Raw genomic sequence first — 22329 nt, forward strand, 5'->3', positions numbered from 1 at the left:
TCAAATACTTATGTCATGCAATAAAATGCAAATTAATTACTTAAAAATCATACAATGTGATTTTCTGGATTTTTGTTTTAGATTCCGTCTCTCACAGTTGAAGTGTACCTATGATACAAATTACAGACCTCTACATGCTTTGTAAGTAGGAAAACCTGCAAAATCGGCAGTGTATCAAATACTTGTTCTCCCCACTGTATACTTGGCGCTCCGGTACCGCTTGCCGTGCGGTAGCAGAGAGAACAGTCTATTACTTGGGTGACTGGTGTCTTTGACAATTTTTTGGGCCTTCCTCTGACACCGCCTAGTATATAGGTCATGGATGGCACGAAGCTTGACCCCAGTGATGTACTGGGCCGTACGCACTACCCTCTGCAGGGCCTTACGGTCGGATGCAGAGCAGTTGCCATACCAGGCGGTGATGCAGCCGGTCAGGATGCTCTCGATGGTGCAGCTGTATAACTTTTTGAGGATCTGGGGACCCATGCCAAATATTTTCAGTCTCCTGAGGGGGAAAAGGTGTTGTCATGCTCACGTTGAGGGAGAGGTTGTTGTCCTGGCACCACACTGCCAGGTCTCTGACCTACTCCCTATAGGCTGTCTCATCGTTGTCGGTGATCAGGCCTACCACTATTGTGTCGTCAACAAACTTAATGATGGTGTTGGAGTCGTGCTTGGCCACGCAGTCGTGGGTGAACAGGGAGTACAGGAGGGGACTAAACACCCACCCCTGAGGATCAGCGTGGCAGATGTGTTGTTGCCCACCCTTACCATCTGGGTGCGGCCTGTCAGGAAGTCCAGGATCCAGTTGCAGAGGGAGGTGTTTAGTCCCAGGGTCCTTAGCTTAGTGATGAGCTTTGTGGGCACTATGGTGTTGAACGCTGATCTGTAGTTAGTGAACAGCCTTCTCACATACATGTTCCTTTTGTCCAGGTGGGAAAGGACAGTGTGGAGTGCGATTGAGAACCTCCACCACTTTGCACACACAACTTCACTTTCAAAGGAGATGAAGAATGTAACAGGGTAATATTACTTGTATGTCAGTGTTGCCTGCCCAGTTGGATTCCGATTAGGATGGGATGGAGCCGGAATGGATGGTTGTCCAAGTCTCTCTCGACAGCAGTGCTGAGGCCAGCAGGCTGAAATAATTCACAGCCAAAGGAGCGATACCCACTTCTTCCTCTCTGTCAGTCCTCAGTCCAGGAAAGTAAAGTCTATTAGAGTTGTTTCCATGCAGCTTATTCTTTCTCAGTTCACAGCCGGGATGGATGGTGAACTTAGTTACTTCATTTTAAATGAGCCCACTGTGTGTTGTGCACGACCACCTCTGAGATGATTGCTTCGGTCTGAATAGAATAAGTATTCTTCGATAGATGTTTGGCTTCAAAGGAGGTATGGATCACTCTGTTCAACTGGCGTGGCCACACCGCAAAGAAACTTAATCTGACGTCTGATAGCAAGTCCTGTAATTTATATGGATACTCACAGAGGGCGGGCCGATTAGGGCGGACAGGGTGTCACAGGGACCACCCCGTTGATTCTGAGAATTCAGCACATCCATGTCCATTGACACAAACCTGAGAAGTGTCTACAACATGTCCTATTGTACAGAAAACAGTTCAACAGTCCCTAGGATGAAATACGTTCCAAACACGCCTTGGGTGAAATACACACATCCCCCCCCCCCCCCAATTTGAAGGGGTGTCCACATACTTTTGTATATATAGTGTATATATATATATATATTTATATATTCAGTTTCAGCCGCAGGGCCGGAAGTGTCTGTTTTGGCATGAGGTGCTTCTGGAGTTAAAGTAAAACCAACACTGTAACCAACCAATCAACCAAACCAACCAACCTGACCTACCCCAATCACCAACCCAAGGTTGCTGGAGCTGTAAGTGTGAACAGAATATATTCTACAAAATATGTATCTTATGAAACAGTGTAAAAGGGGCCCTACTCTCATCTTATCTCTACCCAACCACCACATTATACAACTTTAGAAGCACGGCATCCAACTGCGAGCCATCCTGAAGGCGTACCAGCAACACCTGACCTAAAAACCTGCTGCCACCCGGCCAGCTGACCTGCGACCTGCCAGTACCCCAGTCGACTACCAGTGCTTTGCACACAGATCATCCAACACCCCCCCCCCCCCCCACACCTGTCGTGTAGGTCACCCAAACCACCTGATCTGTTTCCATGGTGATGGACACCAGAGTACAGGATTCACCTCAGATCCCTCTCCCTCATAATCACAGGTCTGTCAACCGGCCAGAAATATCTTATCCACCAATCCGCACATGGACGAATGGACACACGCAAACACACACACAGACACACTTGCGCGTCAGACAATCAGGTCTCAGCCTTTTCATTACAGTACTGAGAAAAGCAATCGTAGCCATAAATATACAATGATCTCTATGATTGTAGCATGGAAAACAGGCACATTTACCACCACTATTGCTTTGTGATTCTCAGACCAACCAATATTACTTTTAGTATATATTTTTAATCACCATTGGGATTCTATCCCGATGTTCAGGCCCAAATAGACCTATGAAACTGTAGAAAAGATTGAAAGATTGAAAACAAAATACAGAGCTGCTGACTAAGGAACATGGATACTGGGTAAAAGCATAGAGAAATTAGGAAAGACAAAGGAAATGAAAAAGACAAAAGTACAGAGATATGTTTGACACACTTCTGTCTTTTAGCTTTTCAGACAAATTCTGGGAAGGATGAGACATTGCCTCATTCAGTAAATGTGTGTTTTTCAATGATGGCAACATTTCCCATTAAAGTTCCACAGAAAGAGCAGGATACGTTTTTGCTGCAACTTTTAAGAAATCAAAATAAACTTTATATTGCCAAGTTTAGAGGGTGATTCTTAAGTTTAGTGGGGGATTCCTTAGGGTCTAAGTTTGGCACTGTAGTATTTTAGTCTTTTTCCAGACAGGAGTGACTTGGATTAGAGTATATGAGTGTATGATTGAATGTGTCAAAACAGGTACTTTATTCTTTGATCACATAGCTGAGATAAATATATATATTACATTTCTTTACATTACAGTTTAGTCATTTAGCAGACAGTCTTATCCAGAGCGACTTACAAGAGCAGTAAGGGTTAGGTGCCTTGCTCAAGGGCACATCATTTCACCAAGTCGACTTGGAAATTCAAACCAGTGACCTGTCGGTTACTGGCCCAACACTCTTAACCGCTAGGCTACCCATGGCAGCAGGTAGATTTTTATATATATATTAAATCAGGGGGCACCCCTACTTCCCGCAGCTATGAGGCTACCTGACACCCAACTACAGCACAATGGGTTCTTGTCCATGATATCGGTTGATTGATTTCTAAGAACATGGTAGTTAATCCTTTAGGTTTTACATTGAATCCTATATGTTCACATGCTTGGTGGTGTACTCTCCCCTTCAAGCCTGATCAGTAAAACAAACAAAAGCAGATTACTGTTAAAGGATTAGAGCTTTACCCAACATAGGACAGATTCTTAAAATTGTCCGGTATTATGGATCTACTGTCTTTCACAGGGCTATAACGGTAGCGATCAAAAATCATAGTGTAGTATAACAAAAAGTCTGTTGGTTTTTGTAGTTGTCTTCGGCATGGCTCCCTCTGCTGCACTACTGAGTAATTACTGAGACATATTTTGTATTTATTTTTTATTTGTATTTTATATTTTTTAGGGGGTAGATCAGCTTTAATATTACAGATAGATTGTAACTTCCATCAATGTAATTGTCTGCAACACTTCCAATCCCCCATATGTTTATTTTTTCTCGCATACATATATATACATATACAGTGCTATGAAAAAGTATTTGCCCCCTTTCTAATTTTCTCTACTTTTGCATATTTGTGATACTGAATGTTATCAGATCTTCAACCAAAACCTAATATTAGATAAAGGGAACATAAGTGAACAAATAACACAACAATTACATATTTATTTCATAAACAAAGTTCAATTCCCCTGTGTAAAAAAGTAATTGCCCCCTTACACTCAATAAATGGTTGTGCCACCTTTAGCTGCAATGACTCCAACCAAATGCTTCCTGTAGTTGTTGATCAGTCTCTCACGTTGCTGTGGAGGAATTTTGGCCCACTCTTCCATGCAGAACTACTTTAACTCAGTGACGTGTGGGTTTTCAAGCATGAACTGCTCGTTTCAAGTCCTGCCACAACATCTCAATTGGGATTAGGTCTGGACTACAATTTTCATGTAGACTTGATTGTGTGTTTTGGATCATTGTCTTGCTGCATGACCCAGCTGCGCTTCAGCTTCAGCTCACAGACGGATGGTCTGACATTCTCCTGTAGAATTCTCTGATACAGAGCAGAATTCATGGTTCCTTCTATTAAGGCAAGTCGTCCAGGTCCTGAGGCAGCAAAGCATCCCCAAACCATCACACCACCACCACCATGCTTGACCTTTGGTATGATGTTCTTACTGTGGAATGCATTTGTAACCGACTTGCCAAAACTATAGTTTGTTAACAATACATTTGTGGAGTGGTTGAAAAACAACTTTTAATGACTCCAACCTAAGTGTATGTAAACCTCCGACTTCAACTGTATATATAGCTATTTAAAAATGTATATCTATTCAAGTATCTTGCATATCTTATTTTCCATCATTATCAATTAATATGTGTAATAATGTCGGCAGTTTATGCATAGGATTTTAACCTATAACGCGGATTGCCATTGTATTACATTACATTTTTGACAAGCAATTATTATTTTAGCAAACAATTATTATGGTTCATCCTATATTCTCCCTGTCATGATCGTTCATGAACGGGACGGACCAAGGCGCAGCGTGATATGCGTACATGTTTATTTTAATGAATAAACAACTGACAAAACAATAAACAAACGAAACGGGAAGTCCAAGGTAGAACACAAAACATACCTACACGGAACAAGATCCCACAACCCACTAGTGCCAATAGGCTGCCTAAGTATGGTCCCCAATCAGAGACAACGAGCGACAGCTGCCTCTGATTGGGAACCACACCGGCCAACATAGAAATAGACATACTAGATTCTACAACATAGAACTAACACAACAAGGAATACACACACCCTGACTCAACATATAAGCGTCCCCTGAGTCAGGGCGTGACACTCCCTAACATCCTTACCCCCTTGCAACAGATGTGGGATAAACACACACGCATACACTCAACCCCTTTCCGCCACAATCAACCATAAGATCAGATGCTCAACGGTTTTTACATCCCAGAGCCCAACTCAAGAAAGGACCTGATTTATGAATGCTTATACAGTTACAGCTGTTTGAGAAAGCATGCAAGATTGAGCAAAATTTGAGATTTAATTAATCTATTTAATCTATGTCAAGTCCTAGGTGATGGAGATCAGATTCACCCTCTTCACCTGAGACACAAACACACTGGTCCCCCGTTGTAACCCTTTTCCCCAAGGTGATAGGACAATAAAAAAATAGATTAGATGTATACTATATTTTACAATGTATATCCCTCATCTGCACAAAATTGAAAGCTCTCTCTCACAACCCATGCTCACAGACACACGTTGGTTCTGGGATATGCAACCATTTCCTTTCTCACTCACTTAACGCCACACTTTTTCAAACACAAAAACGCACACCACACCTTCCATCACAATTCATCCACACATACCCACATACTGTGCCTTCTATGTCTTCTGTTTGCTATGTTTTTATCTCCACTATGTTGATTGAGTACTTGTGTTCTAATTTAGTTGTATTTGAAGATGTATTATTTTGCTTGTTATCTTTTCTTGTAATACCGTCTTATCCCTTTATAAAATACTATACATACTATAAATGTGCTTTATTATTACAATCCTTACCATGGCTAGTATTGGGCGTTCCATTATTCGACTCCTCTATTAGAACTTTCAGAATAGCCATGGAGTAGTCTTTGTGTCGCGGAACATTTGGTTGTCAATATACAGTTTATCGACAACAAGAGCCGTATTACTGAGCAGCATCTATGGCCAATGTGGGCGGCACTAATGAATCCAATGAACTCTTGGTAATTCACTCTTGGTAATTACCTTTCTGAGGCATCCTTTTCCTCTAGTCTACATCTCCTCTGATGGTGCTGCCGCTGACACACACACACCTCATCAACCATCTCTTCCTTTGTTGTTTTAGCCTCCTGTGTAGCTCAGTTGGTAGAGCATGGCGCTTGCAACACCAGGGTTGTGGGTTTGATTCCCACGGGGGGCCAGTATGAAAAATGTATGCACTTACTAACTGTAAGTTGCTCTGGATAAGAGCGTCTGCTAAATGACTAAAATGTTTTAGACCTGTACTCTTGGAGGCCCAAATAAGATTTCATAAGAATCCCACCAGTCAATGAGAATGGTTTAAATACTGTCTGGTGGCGACATGGGACTGACTAGGAGCTCTATTCAATCCATATCGCGAAAGTTCAGCGTTACAGCGTGATTTAAATTTAAAGGCAATGTTCCCACGTCAGAGGAGACTGCATTCACAGTAAAAGATGCATACAGTACCAGTCAAAAGTTTGGACACACCTACTCATTCATGGTTTTTTCTTTATTTTTACTATTTTTTCCATTGTAGAATAATAGTGAAGACATCAAAACTATGAATTAACACATATGGAATCATGTATTAACCAAAAAGTGTTAAACAAATCAAATATATTTTATATTTGAGATTCTTCAAATAGTCACCCATTGCCTTGACGACACCCTTTGCCTTGAATGAGTAGGTGTGTCCAAACTTTTGAAGTCACCCTTTGCCTTGAATGAGTAGGTGTGTCCAAACTTTTGACTGGTACTGTATGTCGGCTCTTTACCTTAACATTTTTATAGCGCAATCTGTAACGCTTCAGCGATACAGATTGAATAGAGCCCTAGGGGTGAGTGGGGCATCCTGGCAATGTGATTTGTGGTCCTCTGTAGCTCAATTGGTAGAGCATGGCGCTTGTAACGCCAGGGTAGTGGGTTCGATCCCCAGGACCACCCATACGTAAAAATGTATGCACACATGACTGTAAGTCGCTTTGGATAAAAGCGTCTGCTAAATGGCATATTTGATTTTTGACATCAGGTTTTTGTGATTAAATTGTTATTGTTGACTGTGATTCAATGACAATACATGTGATTTGTTAACTGTACATACTGTAGCAATTAATGTGTGGCCTCCACATGTTGACAGCTGAGGTGAGGGTCTTGCTGTGTTGTGTTCTATAGTTGGTTGTGAGGACCTGGAACCGTGGTGAGACACAGAGGCAGCAGACAGCTCCATGGCTTGGACTGAGCTGGTGCTCCGGGAAGGGCTCAGCGCTGGGCCACACAGGGCCCTCCTACCATTCCTCCTCTTGATGTTCCTCACCTCCCCCTGCCTCGGTGTTCCCCCAAAGCCTGCCCGCATCCCTCTGTCACCAAGGCAGCCTTTTCTAGTACTATGGGGAGTAGCCAACAAGGCATTCTGGACGTCCCGACCCAGGAGCCATTGGGATGGAGAGAGAGGGCCATGTGGCCATGTTTTATGAGGACACTCTGAGGAAGTACCCTTATTACACTGACCAGGACCAGCCTGTGAACGGAGGCCTTCCCCAACCCCTCAGACTGGAAGGACACCTCCAGAATACACAGGAGGACCAGGCGGCAGCGCTACCCTTTCCGTGGTATCAGGGACTGGGGGTACTGGGTTGGGGCCAGTGGTCCCCGCAGTGGGGAAGGAACCGTGAGAAACAGGGCATCTACCTGCAGGGCTCCAGGGCTCTGCTGAGGACCTTCTTCCCTGACTGGACCACAGAGCAGTTGGAGAAGTGGTCTCAGGTAAGATCCTCATCACAACAGTGATAGATGCTATTCAGTATGTCACAGTTGTCCCATAATGATGATGTCATCCCGTCCCCCAGGTGGATTGAGATGGCGGCCCAGTCCATCCTCATGCAGGCACTGTGGGAGATAAGGAGGCTCCGCCCAAGGATCTGTGGGGCGTGTCCCCATACCCCAACTGCTACAACTCTGGCCCGCCCAGTCGCTGTCCAATTACACGGGCCGCTGCCCCGCTGCCGAAATGGCGTTGAACGACGAGCTGCTATGGCTATGGAAACGCTGCTCCGCCCTCTACCCTGCCCTCATGCTAGAGAAGCTGCAGGGCGAGACCTCAGGGGCCAGACTGTACACATCTAATCAGATCCGAGAGGCACTGAGAGTGGCAGGCTTGGCTGGGACCGCCTACGACCTTCCTGTGTTCCTATTAGTCAGTAGTGTCTATACGTCAACTAATACTTTTCTGTATGAGGTGAGAGATAGTGCTGGGTGGAAGTGGATGTTACCATATTTTTGATAGTGGTTTCTCTTTGTCTGGTGGGTCTGAAACTAGTGTATAACTGTGTGATGTTCCCTCAGGCGGACTTGGGCAACACTATTGGTTAGAGTGCTGCCATGGGGGCAGCAGGGGTTATCCTCTGGGAGAACGATCCAGGTGTCTTCTCTACAAGGACTCAGGTATACATCTCTTCAATCTTCCATACATTGTCAGTCATACTGCCCCCAGGGTCGCCGACGAGGAGGTCCTCAAGGACAGGGCTGAGGTCAGGGCACAGGGAGCTCTTCCTCCCACACTGAATCCCCTCTTATTGAGTGAGCTGAACCAGGGAACCAGCCCCACCCTCGCTCTCTTGGACCACAGTGGACTGTCACTCACTGCACCTCTCCTACCTCTACTGCTGGTATTAACCACAGATTTATGCCTGAACCCCTGACTAACCTGCTGGACTATCAGGTCAGGGCTCAGGGGGCTAAAGACTGTCACACTAGTGTATAAAAAAGGTGTGTGGTACAAAATATCCCTATTTCGAACAATGAAATGTTGTGAAAAATATACTTTTCCTTTGGAAACTGGATTTTTTATTGTTTGTGGCTGTATTGTCTGTACAACCAAGAACATGACATGAACAAACAAAAAAGTGTTTTATTCATAGGACGTGGTTAACATTGCTATAATTTCTTGTCTCGTCGACAGTTCTGTGTATTCAGTTCATAGCAGGGCAGTACTGGATGTTTCTGGGGCAGCAGGTAGCCTAGTGGTTAAGAGCATTGGGCCAGTAACTGAAACGTCGCTGGTTTGAATCCCCAAACAGACTAGGTGACAAGTCTGTCGATGTGCCCTTGAGCAAGGCACTTAACCCTAATTGCTCCCGTAAGTCGCTCTGGTTAAGAGTGTCTGTTAAATGACAAATATTAACTAATTTTTGTTTATTTGCACACTTTTTTTCCTTCACTCTACTCCTTACATGTGAATGGCTATGCTGTAATATGGTTCACAACTTGGTTTCCTCAAACACAATGTAAACACACATTCTACAACCCACAACATGTTGCTGCAGTCATATCATTTGAAATGACTTCACCATTACCTTTGTGTTCTTACAGGTCATGCTATTGTGATGACAATAAATCATGCCTTTTTTCTGTGGAAATGTAGTAACATTTTATATAAAATGTAATGGATGCACTCTAGATGTCCTGTATCTATGCACTCATGTCATCACAACCAAACCAGGAACAAAAACAGACAGGTACTCTTTGCAGCTCATGTAAATGTGTTATTTTTCTTAAAATATACACTTAGGACAAAGGGTAGCTAAATCAATTTTTTGTTACAGAAAGAGATCATATGTACAAAGGTGCTTCTGATTGTACAGAGATATTATTAAGAGCAGTTAGAGAGGATGCCATCCCTCTCTCCCCAGCCAAACATGCGCCACCCCAAAGTCTATAGTCCTACAGCCCATCCCCTTCTATCTCCAGTGTGAGGGTGCTGCCTTATCTAGGTGGGGCTTCAGCAGGTCTGACAACATCTGGTAGCTTCCAAGTCCTTCATGGGCCATGGTGCAAAACAACTGTAAGGGCATGTTACATGTAATGGCTGTCCAGAACCTCTCACCATGGCAACACAATTTATGCCAAATAGATATGTTCGAAATTGAGACAGGCCTACCTGCCAGCCAACCTGTGAAGTGACAAAGGTGACCACAGTCTCCTAAAGCGCAACATATTATCCAGGGAACACAGAGGAGAGCTTTACAGGGAATGGCTTTTGGTTGGTAACAGCCTGTTACTAGCAGGTATATAACATGGAGGGACTGCCCTTTATACAATATAATATGTAACCCCACACCTTCACCTGTCTCATCTTACTATTAAAACATGCCACAGGCAGTTTCAGGAACCTGCCTAAGAAGTGACTAACATCTAAACAATCTTATCTCAACAGTTCCTAAAGCTCACGCTCCATACAAATCAAATCTTATTCGTCATATACTTCGGAAACAACAGGTGTGGCCCTTCCCAACAACGCAGAGAGAAAGAAAATTGAGAAATAATAGAAAAATAAAACCCGTAATAGATACACAATGAGTAACGATAACTTGAGAGGGAGAGAGTGCCACCGTGTGGGCAGCAGCAGTTAGTGCAATCTGAACGAAGTGGGTCGGCCGGTAATACAGTAAGAGAAGCATCAAGCGCTCCGTTTCCTTCAAGTTCTATCAGGGGGAGGGGCTCCTAGTCGAGCGAGGATCTCGGGGGTGGGGAGGGGTTTGCAGCAGGACGTATCCATGGGGGAGGGGTGAGGAGAGGGGTGTAATGTAGATCATCCATGAAGCCGGCATGATTAGCAGCAGTGATTCCAGGGAGGGAGGGAGAAAGGGGGTCGTTAGGTTAGCAAAGTGTCTGCAGTGGAGTCTCTGGGGGAGAGGGGTCTCCAGGGGGGAGGGGCTACTTGCAGATGGCTTCCAGGGCGTCCAGGGTGCGCTTGATGTCCCGGATCTGGGCAGCCAGGATGTGGATGGGCTGCATGGAGCGATCCAGCTCCTCACAGCGCGCCATCAGCGTGTACATTCCCTATGAACACACAAACGATTGAATACATGGAGGAAGTGAACACACATCATATACTAATGCCACAACAAGCATCCATGATTGCCATTGATCATCATATACCTCCTCATGTCTAGCCAAGCTCTCTCTTCTCTCACCTTTATGCTCATGTCCACAGACTCCCCCAGGCTGTCCACTGAGTCTCTGTAGGTTTGGATGTATCCCACACTCAGCGCTGTCATCTGGACACACACACATTTTTAAAAAACATTTTAGTCATTCCAGAGCGACTTACAGTTAGTGAGTTATTACATTATTTTATTATTTTTTTTCATACTGGCCCCCCGTGGGAATCGAACCCACAACCCTGGCGTTGCAAATGCCATGCTCTACCAACTGAGCTACATCCCTGCCGGCCATTCCCTCCCCTACCCTGGATGACGCTTGGCCAATTGTGCGCCGCCCCATGGGTCTCCCGGTCGCGGCCGGCTACGACAGAGCCTGGATTCGAACCAGGATCTCTAGTGGCACAGCTAGCACTGCGCTACCGATAAAGACATACACTGAGTGTACAAACATTAGGAACACCTTCCTAATATTGAGTTGGTTCCCCTTTTAACCTCAAAACAGCCTCAATTCGTAAGGGCATGGACTCTACAAGGTGTCGAAAGCGTTCTACAGGGATGCTGGCCCATGTTGACTCCAATGCTTCCCACAGTTGTCAAGTTGGCTGGATGTCCTTTGGGTGGTGGACCATTCTTGATACACATGGGAAACTGTTAAGCGTGAAAAACCCAGCAGTGTTGCAGTTCTTGACACACTCAAACCGGTGCGCCTGGCACCTACTACCAAAGACACTTAAATATTTTGTCTTGCCCATTCACCCTCTGAATGGCACAGATACACAATCCATGTCTTAATTGTCTCAAGACTTAAAAACCTTTCTTTAACCTGTCTCCTCCCCTTCATCTACACTGATTGAAGTAGATTTAACAGGTTACATTAATAATGGATCATAGCCTTCACCTGGATTCACCAGTCTGTCATGGAAAGAGCAGGTGTTCTTAATGTTTTGTACACTCAGTGTATATAACATAGTAGACCCTTAATATCGGGCAATTTACAATAAGAGCATTACAATAAGGAATGTATAGCAGAGCAGGACTAAAAGGATAGTTGAGCGGAGATCAAAATGGTATGTGTGAACAAACTGAGCTCACGTACGTTCTGGATGGTTCCGTTGAGGCTGCGCATCATCAGCTCCACACTGTGGGCAACATCCTGAGTGTGTCTCTGCAGGTCCACCAGGACAGCAGGGTCAATGGGAGGGATGTCTGCCGGCTGCCGCAACGACGACCCCCGACCTCTGCTACTGATGGAACCCGAGCAGTCCGCTGGACACAGAAAGAGAGAGACAGAAAAACACACACAGGAAATTACTACCTTATCTCGACAGTCTACAAAGCAAATCAGCCTCCCTCATCCAAGCAGTGCTCTGTGACTCATCCGTCCTCCCACCCTTCCTGAGGGTGCTAATCTAATCACAAAGGAGCAAAATGTTACACAACAGAAAAAGAAAACAAGCGTTTCTTACTGGACAAGTTCAGGTGGTCTCTCCCTGTTTTAGTCAGTTATCTTCTGTTTGGTGCCTAATGAATACGACCCAGGTGAATAACCATCCGATTCCTGCAGTCCTCCGGTGCTATACTCACATTCACAGTCACAGTCCAGGCTGGGCTTGGAGCTCATCTTGATCTTCTGCTCCAGGTTGCGGCAGATGAAGTGGGTCAGGTCCCCGTCGTGGCTGACTGTTCCCTCCAGCTCCAGGGCAGAGGAGATGGTGGCCCTGCGGCCCTCTGGTTGGCCCCCCCGGCCCACGCCTCGGGCCACTCCGCCGCACGCCTGGCTGATCTCATCCAGACTCTTGCTGTCCTGCATGCCCCGGACGATGCGCTCCCGCTCGGGGACGTTCCGCACGTGTACCTGGGCCATGACGTGGGGCGGGCAGGGGCTGCTGTCTGATGACTCCCCCTCGGCTGGGGCAGAGCTGGGGCCAGGAGATGCTGCCGAGGGCTCCTCTGTAAGCTGAGGGGAAGAGGCAGTCTTACATACCAGGACCAGACGTATGAACAATACACATGCATATCCTCACTATTGCAGGTGGTAGAAATCTATACAAAAACAAAAAAAATCCACGTCACAATGGATAAAGTACTATATTCTATTCTTGAGCTGTTGACTCTGGCACTTCAACGTTAACGATTATGTACAGGGGCAGTAGCGGTCAGTATGGCAGACTCACCTCAGCTGTGACTTCATCCTGGGTGTTTCCTGCATGCTGCTCCTCTCGCTCCTCCTCATCCTGCTTTTCCTCCTCCTGCTCCTCTGTTTCTACAGAACAGCAGCTACGAGGCTCTGTGTGTTCTTTCTCTGACTGATGTTTGTCTGCACTGGGAGTGTCCCTATGTGGGGCTGTGTCTTTGGATGGAATGCCTGTTGCTGTGGTGGTGTTCTGTGAGTCTCCAGACAGAACCTCATTTAGTGGCTCATCTGTTTGGGGGGGTCCAGTGAGGGACATGTCTTGAGGGGGCGCGTGTGGGTTTGTGTCTGCCGTGCATGTGGCAGTGGGGAGGGAGAGCTGTGCTAGGAGCGTGTTTTTGAGTTGTTTGTCCGAATGGGACATGTAGTTGTGAGGAGTGTCTATGGGGTCTTCTTGTACATCGCATGCTTTCTCCCCATCCACACAGTTCTCAGTCTCTCCAGGGGTCCCATCGAGGTATCCGTGCCCAGAACAGGGCACCCTGCCCCCAAACTTCAGGAGCTGCGAGGGGGTAGTAGGGCCGTGGGTGTGCGGGCCATTCTCACTGCAGGATCCAGGGGAGTCTGGTGTATGCACCCCATTGGCTGCTTCCGGCACGTATGTGCCAATCACAGGGAAGAGGCTCATCCCTCCACCTGCTGCATACAACACGTCAGATAACAACAGACACACTTTCCTCCTCCCTATGCTTACATACATACATACAGTGGGGCAAAAAAGTATTTAGTCAGCCACCAATTGTGCAAGTTCTCCCACTTAAAAAGACGAGAGAGGCCTGTAATTTTCATCATATGTACACGTCAACTATGACAGACAAATTGAGAAAAGAAAATCCAGAAAATCACATTGTAGGATTTTTTATGAATTTATTTGCAAATTATGGTGGAAAATAAGTATTTGGTCACGTACAAACAAGCAAGATTTCTGGCTCTCACAGACCTGTAACTTCTTTAAGAGGTTCCTCTGTCCTCCACTCGTTACCTGTATTAATGGCACCTGTTTGAACTTGTTATCAGTATAAAAGACACCTGTCCACAACCTCAAACAGTCACACTCCAAACTCCACTTTGGCCAAGACCAAAGAGCTGTCAAAGGACACCAGAAACAAAATCGTAGACCTGCACCAGGCTGGGAAGACTGAATCTGCAATAGGTAAGCAGCTTGGTTTGAAGAAATCAACTGTGGGAGCAATTATTAGGAAATGGAAGACATACAAGACCACTGATAATCTCCCTCGATCTCGGGCACCACGCAAGATCTCACCCTGTGGGGTCAAAATGATCACAAGAACGGTGAGCAAAAATCCCAGAACCACACGGGGGCACCTAGTGAATGACCTGCAGAGAGCTGGGACCAAAGTAACAAAGCCTACCATCAGTAACACACTACGCCGCCAGGGACTCAAATCCTGCAGTGTCCCCCTGCTTAAGCTAGTACATGTCCAGGCCCGTCTGAAGTTTGCTAGAGTGCATTTGGATGATCCAGAAGAGGATTGGGAGAATGTCATATGGTCAGATGAAACCAAAATAGAACCTTTTGGTAAAAACTCAACTCGTCGTGTTTGGAGGACAAAGAATGTTGAGTTGCATCCAAAGAACACCATACCTACTGTGAAGCATGGGGGTGGAAACATCATGCTTTGGGGCTGTTTTTCTGCAAAGGGACCAGGACGACTGATCCGTGTAAAGGAAAGAATGAATGGGGCCATGTATCGTGAGATTTTGAGTGAAAACCTCCTTCCATCAGCAAGGGCATTGAAGATGAAACGTGGCTGGGTCTTTCAGGATGACAATGATCCCAAACACACCGCCCGGGCAACGAAGGAGTGGCTTCGTAAGAAGCATTTCAAGGTCCTGGAGTGGCCTAGCCAGTCTCCAGATCTCAACCCCATAGAAAATCTTTGGAGGGAGTTGAAAGTCTGTGTTGCCCAGCGACAGCCCCAAAACATCACTGCTCTAGAGGAGATCTGCATGGAGGAATGGGCCAAAATACCAGCAACAGTGTGTGAAAACCTTGTGAAGACTTACAGAAAACGTTTGACCTGTGTCATTGCCAACAAAGGGTATATAACAAAGTATTGAGAAACTTTTGTTATTGACCAAATACTTATTTTCCACCATAATTTGCAAATAAATTCATAAAAAATCCTACAATGTGATTTTCTGGATTTTTTTTCCTCATTTTGTCTGTCATGTTTGACGTGTACCTATGATGAAAATTACAGGCCTCTCTCATCTTTTTAAGTGGGAGAACTTGCACAATTGGTGGCTGACTAAATACTTTTTTTCCCCCACTGTACATACATACATACATTACATACAGTACCAGTCAAAAGTTTGGACACACCTACTCATTCAAGGGTTTTTCTTCATTTTTTACATTGTAGAATAATAGTGAAGACATCAAAACTATGAAATAACACATATGGAATCATGTAGTAGTAACCAAAAAAGTGTTAAACAAATCAAAAATATTTTATATTTGAGATTCTTCAAATAGCCACCCTTTGCCTTGATGACAGCTTTGCACACTATTGCCATTCACTCAACCAGCTTCACCTGGAATGCTTTTCCAACAGACTTGAAGGAGTTCCCACATTTGCTGAGCACTTGTTGGCTGCTTTTCCTTCACTCTGCCACCAGACTCATCCCAAACCATCTCAATTGGGTTGAGGTCGGGGGATTGTGGAGGCCAGGTCATCTGATGCAGCACTCCATCACTCTCCTTCTTGGTAAAATAGCCCTAACACAGCCTAGAGGTGTGATGGGTCATTGTCCTGTTGAAAAACAAATGACAGTCCCACTAAGCGCAAATCAGATGGGATGGCGTATCGCTGCAGAATGATGTGGTAGCCATGCTGGTTAAGTGTGCCTTGAATTATAAATAAATCACAGACAGCGTCACCAGCAAAGCACCCCCACACCATAACACCTCCTCCTCTATGGTGGGAACTACACATGACGAGATCGTCCGTTCACCCACACCGCGTCTCACAAAGACACGGCGGTTTGAACCAAAAATCTCAAATTTGGACTAGAGACCAAAGGACACATTTCCACCGGTCTAATGTCCATTGCTCTTGTTTCTTGGACCAAGCAGGTCTCTTCTTCTTATTGGTGTCCTTTAGTCGTGGTTTTTTTGCAGCAATTTGACCATGAAGGCCTGATTCACACAGTCCCCTCTGAACAGTTGTGTTGAGATGTGTCTGTTACTTGAACTCTGTGAAGCATTTATTTGGGCTGCAATTTCGGAGGCTGGTAACTCTAATGAACTTATCCTATGCAGCAGAGGTAACTCTGGGTCTTCCATTCCTGTGGCGGTCCTCATGAGAGCCAGTTTCATCATAGCGCTTGATGGTTTTTGCGACTGCACTTGAAGAAACTTTCAAAGTTCTTGAAAATTCCTGGATTGACTGACCTTCATGTCTTAAAGTAATGGACTGTCATTTCTCTTTTCTTATTTGAGCTGTCCTTGCCATAATATGGCCTTGGTCTTTTACCAAATAGGGCTATCTTCTGTATACCCCCCCTACCTTGTCAAAACACAACTGATTGGCTCAAACACATTAAGGAAATAAATTCCACAAATTAACTTTTAAGAAGGCACACCTGTTAATTGAAATGCATTCCAGCTGACTACCTCATGAAGCTGGTTGAGAAAATGCCAAGAGTATGCAAAGCTGTCATCAAGGCAAATGGTGGCTATTTGAAGAATCTCAAATAGAAAATCTGTAGCTCAGCTGGTAGAGCACGGCGCTTGTAACGCCAAGGTAGTGGGTTCGATCCCCGGTACCACCCATACACAAAAATGTATGCACGCATGACTGTAAGTCGCTTTGGATAAAAGCGTCTGCTAAATGGCATATTATTATTATTTTTATATATATTTTTTTTTATAAAGAAAAACCCTTGAATGAGTAGGTGTGTCCAAACTTTTGACTGGTACTGTACATACATACATACATACATACATACATACATACATACATACATACATACATACATACAACTATAAACAACTGGGTTGAACTCTACAAATCATTGCACATCAACTTGCCCACCTGGGGCTCCAGCTACTCTTTTTATTGAGGCATGCTTGCTTTCAAGGGAGGTTGGGAGAAAGACTGTTAACAGTCAAATGTCCCAACAAACTGGCTTAGTTGCATCGAAGCTACTTCTAGTACAGCTAGCCAGCTGCAAGCATACATTGGAGGACCCACCAAGCTAAACTGTCAACAATACTACTTTGCAGCTCAATGCAATCCAACAAACACAAGAAAACAAAAAATGTAACAAAGGTCAAGTGACTACAATACAACATATAAGAATATATTTGGCCAACAACAGCTAACGTTAGCAACCTGTGTTTGTATGAGGTAAGCTAGCTAGCTAGCTGGCTGTCAGTTTGCCAGAAGACACCAACCCTACCATTACGCTGGTTTACACTGAGCTGCACTGGGGTCGGAATGCAATCATGGTTACATTATTAAGACACCGTTGAGCCAGCGCAAGATGTGGGTCAAAAAACGTACCTCAATGCAGGGATGGGATATGCCACTGTACTCCAAATTGTACCTTTATCCACACTGCTCCATCGAGAAGATTGAAATAGGCTTCTGCTAGTTTTCCCGGAAAACTGCCCTTATCGTCCTCAGCCGCAGCAGTCATTATGGAATGGCACGTTGCGTTGAACAACAAAGGAGCTGATTGGCTGACACTGCCATTCCGTGGTTGAGCAAGCATGGAGAGGACAGAGATAGCCAGACTTGTAAATTGGGCTAAGGAACAGAAGTTGGATTTTGGAGAAACGCCCTCAGTGCGTGCTCTGCAAGCAATACAGAGGAAGAAGGCGCGGCAAGAGTGTGTGTGTTGGGTACTGTTAAATGGTAGCTCGAAATGGTCTTGTGATAATTTTCTGTGTTACTTCCGCCCTGGGACAAGACCTGTGACTTGCTTTGCTCTCTGGAGCAGGGCGCCTTTGAAAGGAGTGATTACTGGGGTGGCGTTAATTTTTGAGGTGGAACAACTGAAATTGAAGATTCCCTGTGTCTGTGATGCCCTCCATTTGGTGCGACGCAGACCCGGTGCCGAGCATGGTGAATCTGAGAAGACACGGTCTGTCCTTTTGAGATTTGAAGAAGTCTTTACCTGACAAAGTCATGTTAGGATATGCCAGTTATCCCGCGAGAGCTTTTGTGCCAAACCCACTAAGGTGTTTTAGATGCCAAGCTTATGGTCATGTTGCAGCAGTGTGTAGGAGGGAGATTCCGAAATGTGAGAAGTGAGAAGTGTGCCGGAGCACATGGGACAAAGGAATGTGTAGTATCAGTGGAAAAAACTGTGTGTCAATTGGGGGTGTGCCCATGTTACTGGGGATCAGAAGTGCCCAGTGCAAGAGAGACAGGTTGAGGTTACCAGGGTCAGTGTAGAACAGAAGATGTAGTATGCTGAGGCAGTGAAGAGAGGAGAGGATTATGGGTCAAGGGTGAGTAGTAGGCCTAAGGCAATACAGTGATATGAATTTGTGCTTCAGTAAGGTTGGCTTCTTAGCATTCATTGCCATGGTTATCAACTGTCCCGCAGAAATGGAACGTAAATCACAGAAAATAGATGTTGTGGTGGTAGCTGCAGAGAAGTACTTGGGTGTTTGAGGTTTTACTGCAGAAGAGTTACAAGGTGTGTTGAACGAAAGAGTCCCGTCCTCCCATGCCGTCGGCCTGGTGTAGGATCAGTTAGGGTCAAAGTAGTTGAATGGGGTGGTGATTTTTATTTTTATGAAATAGTGGTATATAGGTGTAGGGTTAGTTGGTGGTGAAATTTTTTCATTTCCCTCTTCCTTTTTATTTTTTCATAAAAAAATGTAACATAATCGACCACACACTATCGCACAGTAGGTGGCGGCATGCACAAACAAACGTACGAATGCCATGATACCAAAGAAGAAGAAACTGCCATTCCAAAATGGCTGCAGTGGCTACTGCTAGCTAGCATGAGAACGAAAAGGGCAGTTTTACGGGAAAACAAGCAGTATTTCAATCTTCTCAATGTATCAGTGTGGATAAAGGTAACATTTGGAGTACAGTGGCATATCCCATCCCTGCATTGAGGTAGATTTTCCCACCCAAATCTTGCGCCAGCTCCACAGTATCTTAATCAAATCAAATGTTATTGGCCGCTTACACATATTTTGCAGATGTTATCACAGCTCCAACAGTGCAGTAATATCGAACAATACACACAAATCCCAAAAATAAAAATAAGTAAATATTAGAACGAGCAATGTCAAGGTCCAGAATATAAATATATATGATATTGTGTAAAAAAATCTGAACTCATCATGTGGTGCCGCAGTGTTTTAATTACGTGCAATTCTACAAGTTTTGCCATGGGGCGGAGTGAAAGTCTAGCAATTGTATAACTAATTTCATGCAAAAATAAGTGTTCGAGTTAATTTTGTGCAATTCTATTCATTTTGCCATGGGGCGGAGAGGAAAATTAGCAGTTTTACAGCTAATTTCCTGGTATTCTACACATTTTGCCATAGGGTGGAGAGAAATGCTTGCAGTTTTAAGTATGATATCTGAGTGAGACTGAATAACAAATAAACCTGTAGGTTCATGCTCTACAACATTCTGAGAGTACGACCCTGCCTTACACAGGAAGCACAGGTCCTAATCCAGGCACTTGTCATCTCCCGTCTGGATTACTGCAACTCGCTGTTGGCTGGGCTCCCTGCCTGTGCCATTAAACCCCTACAACTCATAGGGCAGCAGTTTCTACGGTGGAAGGTAGAGTACCGGGTGGTAGCCGGCTAGTAACAGTGACTAAGTTCAGGGCAGGGTAATGTAACCATGATTGTGTTCCGAGCTCAGTGTAAACAAACGTAATGGTAGGGTAGTATCTTCTGGCAAAATGTAACCATGATTGCGTTCCAACCCCAGTGCAGCTCAGTGTAAACAAGCGTAACGGTAGGGCCTGTATCTTCTGACAAGCTGTCAGCGTGATTAGTTAACGTTACGGCTAGTTAACTAACGTTTAATCAACTAACGTTTAATCGCAGCAGGAGTCTGTAAAACAATGAGCAATACGAACTATCAGACTAAAGATGTAAAAATCATAAAGAATGGTCCCAACATCTAGCAAGCAAGTTGACATATTGCTTTCATCAGTCATAAACTAGCAGTTTACTCATCAGTCAGATGACGTTAGCTGGCAAACTACCGTTAGCTAGCTAGCTGTCGATGCTAGCAGCCAGGCCTCGGAATGTTATCTTGTTTTCAGTTCCTTTGTTACTCCGTGTCAAGAGTAACCATCACCTAGTAATGTGTGGGAATACTTATTTCTACGACTTACTTTCAGGAAAATAAAATATTTGCCCGTTTTTAGCATAATCAAATAAATAAACACTTACCAGTGTAATTCTTTCCTAGAGATGTAGAGTCAACCATGAACTTGAGTCGAGTCCGCTCTGTATATTTTCCCCTACAACCTGAATTAGAGAACGCAATAGTTCCGCATAATGATAGAAAAACTGGTAGGTCTAGCTCACCACTGTAAATGTCTGACATTATGATTATATGCAGTAGTGAGAATGATGTGATGTTTCATAAATATAATCAAACCTATAATAATTTGTATTACTGAATAATTTCAGAATGAAGTTGTATTAAATGGAATTTAATCAAACACAGTAAATCATATCTGTGTACTTATGAGCTATGCCTCCAGTGGCTGCATCTTTACCTGAGTTCTCCATGCACTTATCTCTCTTTCCCACAGAGGGAGACAGAGACCATTGCCTATAACTTCTGACGTCACCGAGCTACAGTATTCGCCACATGGCCATGAGTGTGTAAACTGTGCTGTGAGAGCCCCACCCATGCTCCTCTCTGCTACAATATTGTGATGTTCAAGATGGGAGAGGCAGAGCAGATACAGAACACACAGACTATCCCTGGGGATATATGTCTGCACAGCTATAACCCTAAGCTACAAGCCCTAACTCATAGGGCCCAAGGACTCTGAGGTAATTCTTCACACAAAAAGTATTTGTTTTCTATGTCACATAATACATTCGCTTGTGTTCAAATATTAAGCCAACATTGTCAATTGTACGTTCATCTGTTTAGAGGACACTGGTATCTAGGGCAACACACACAATATACACACCATATGTGTCTGTCTCCGCACCACGTGCTCTCACCACTGGTGTCCCCCAGGGCTCAGTTCTAGGCCCTCTCCTGTTCTCGCTATGCACCAAGTCACTTGGCTCTGTCATATCCTCACATGGCCTCTTCTATCATTGCTACGCAGACGACACACAACTAATCTTCTCCTTTCCCCCTTCTGATAACCAGGTGGCGAATCGCATCTCTGCATGTCTGGCAGACATATCAGTGTGGATGACAGATCACCACCTCAAGCTGAACCTCGGCAAGACGGAGCTGCTCTTCCTCCCGGGGAAGGACTGCCCGTTCCATGATCTCGCCATCACGGTTGACAACTCCATTGTATCCTCCTCCCAGAGTTGAAAAAGCCTTGCCTTGACCCTGGACAACACCCTGTCATTCTCCGCTAACATCAAGGCAGTGACCCGATCCTGTAGGTTCATGCTCTACAACATTCGCAGAATACGACCCTACCTTACACAGAAAGCGGCACAGGTCCTAATCCAGGCACTTGTCATTTCCCGTCTGGATTACTGCAACTCGCTGTTGGCTGGGCTCCCTGCCTGTGCCATTAAACCCCTACAACTCATCCAGAATGCCGCAGCCCATCTGGTGTTCAACCTTCCCATGTTCGCTCACGTCACCCCGCTCCTCCGCACACTCCTCTGGCTTCCAGTTGAAGCTCGCATCTGCTACAAGACCATGGTGCTTGCCTACGGAGCTGTGAGGGGAACGGCACCTCCGTACCTTCAGGCTCTGATCAGTCCCTACACCCAAACGAGGGCATTGCGTTCATCCACCTCTGGCCTGCTGGCCCCCCTACCTCTGCGGAAGCACAGTTCCCGCTCAGCCCAGTCAAAACTGTTCGCTGCTCTGGCACCCCAATGGTGGAACAAGCTCCCTCACGACGCCAGGACGGCGGAGTCACTCACC

The 22329-nt window shown here is 45.1% G+C and overlaps 1 protein-coding gene and 1 pseudogene across 4 annotated transcripts; one reads left to right on the forward strand and one right to left on the reverse strand.

The window, feature by feature from the left end:
- Positions 1-7320: 7320 nt before the first annotated feature.
- On the forward strand, positions 7321-8855 carry LOC311149555 (hyaluronidase-1-like; annotated as a pseudogene). The gene is made up of 4 exons: positions 7321-7858; positions 7942-8330; positions 8438-8536; positions 8721-8855. The product of its transcript is annotated as a hyaluronidase-1-like (transcript).
- A 69-nt stretch (positions 8856-8924) lies between these two features.
- On the reverse strand, positions 8925-20692 carry LOC311149412 (uncharacterized protein). Of its 3 annotated transcripts, none has more exons than XM_084186598.1 (6): positions 20640-20692; positions 13212-13867; positions 12622-12994; positions 12134-12303; positions 11068-11151; positions 8925-10933 (listed from the first exon to the last, which is right to left on the reverse strand). In XM_084186598.1, the coding sequence occupies exons 1-6, from the start codon at positions 20674-20676 to the stop codon at positions 10808-10810; spliced, it is 1446 nt and encodes a 481-aa protein (XP_084042724.1). In that variant the 5' UTR covers positions 20677-20692; the 3' UTR covers positions 8925-10807. The 3 variants fall into 3 exon arrangements, with proteins under 3 accessions (XP_084042724.1, XP_084042723.1, XP_084042722.1); XM_084186596.1 differs by having other exon boundaries at positions 8931-10776; positions 11107-11151; XM_084186597.1 differs by lacking the exon at positions 20640-20692 and having other exon boundaries at positions 13212-14103.
- Between the last annotated feature and the right edge of the window lie 1637 nt (positions 20693-22329).

The sequence above is a fragment of the Coregonus lavaretus genome (genome assembly GCF_964263955.1).
Source record: "Coregonus lavaretus genome assembly, chromosome: 22".
Taxonomy (NCBI): domain Eukaryota; kingdom Metazoa; phylum Chordata; class Actinopteri; order Salmoniformes; family Salmonidae; genus Coregonus; species Coregonus lavaretus.

Coding starts and splice junctions, on each gene's coding strand:
- LOC311149412 (XM_084186596.1), bottom strand. CDS start 20,676: ATGGTTGACTCTACATCTCTAGGAAAGAATTACACTG. Junction 13,868..20,639: donor TCTAGGAAAGAATTACACTG/GTAAGTGTTTAT, acceptor TGTTGTATGCAG/CAGGTGGAGGGATGAGCCTC. Junction 10,777..11,106: donor TCCAAACCTACAGAGACTCA/GTGGACAGCCTG, acceptor CCTCTCCCCCAG/AGACTCCACTGCAGACACTT.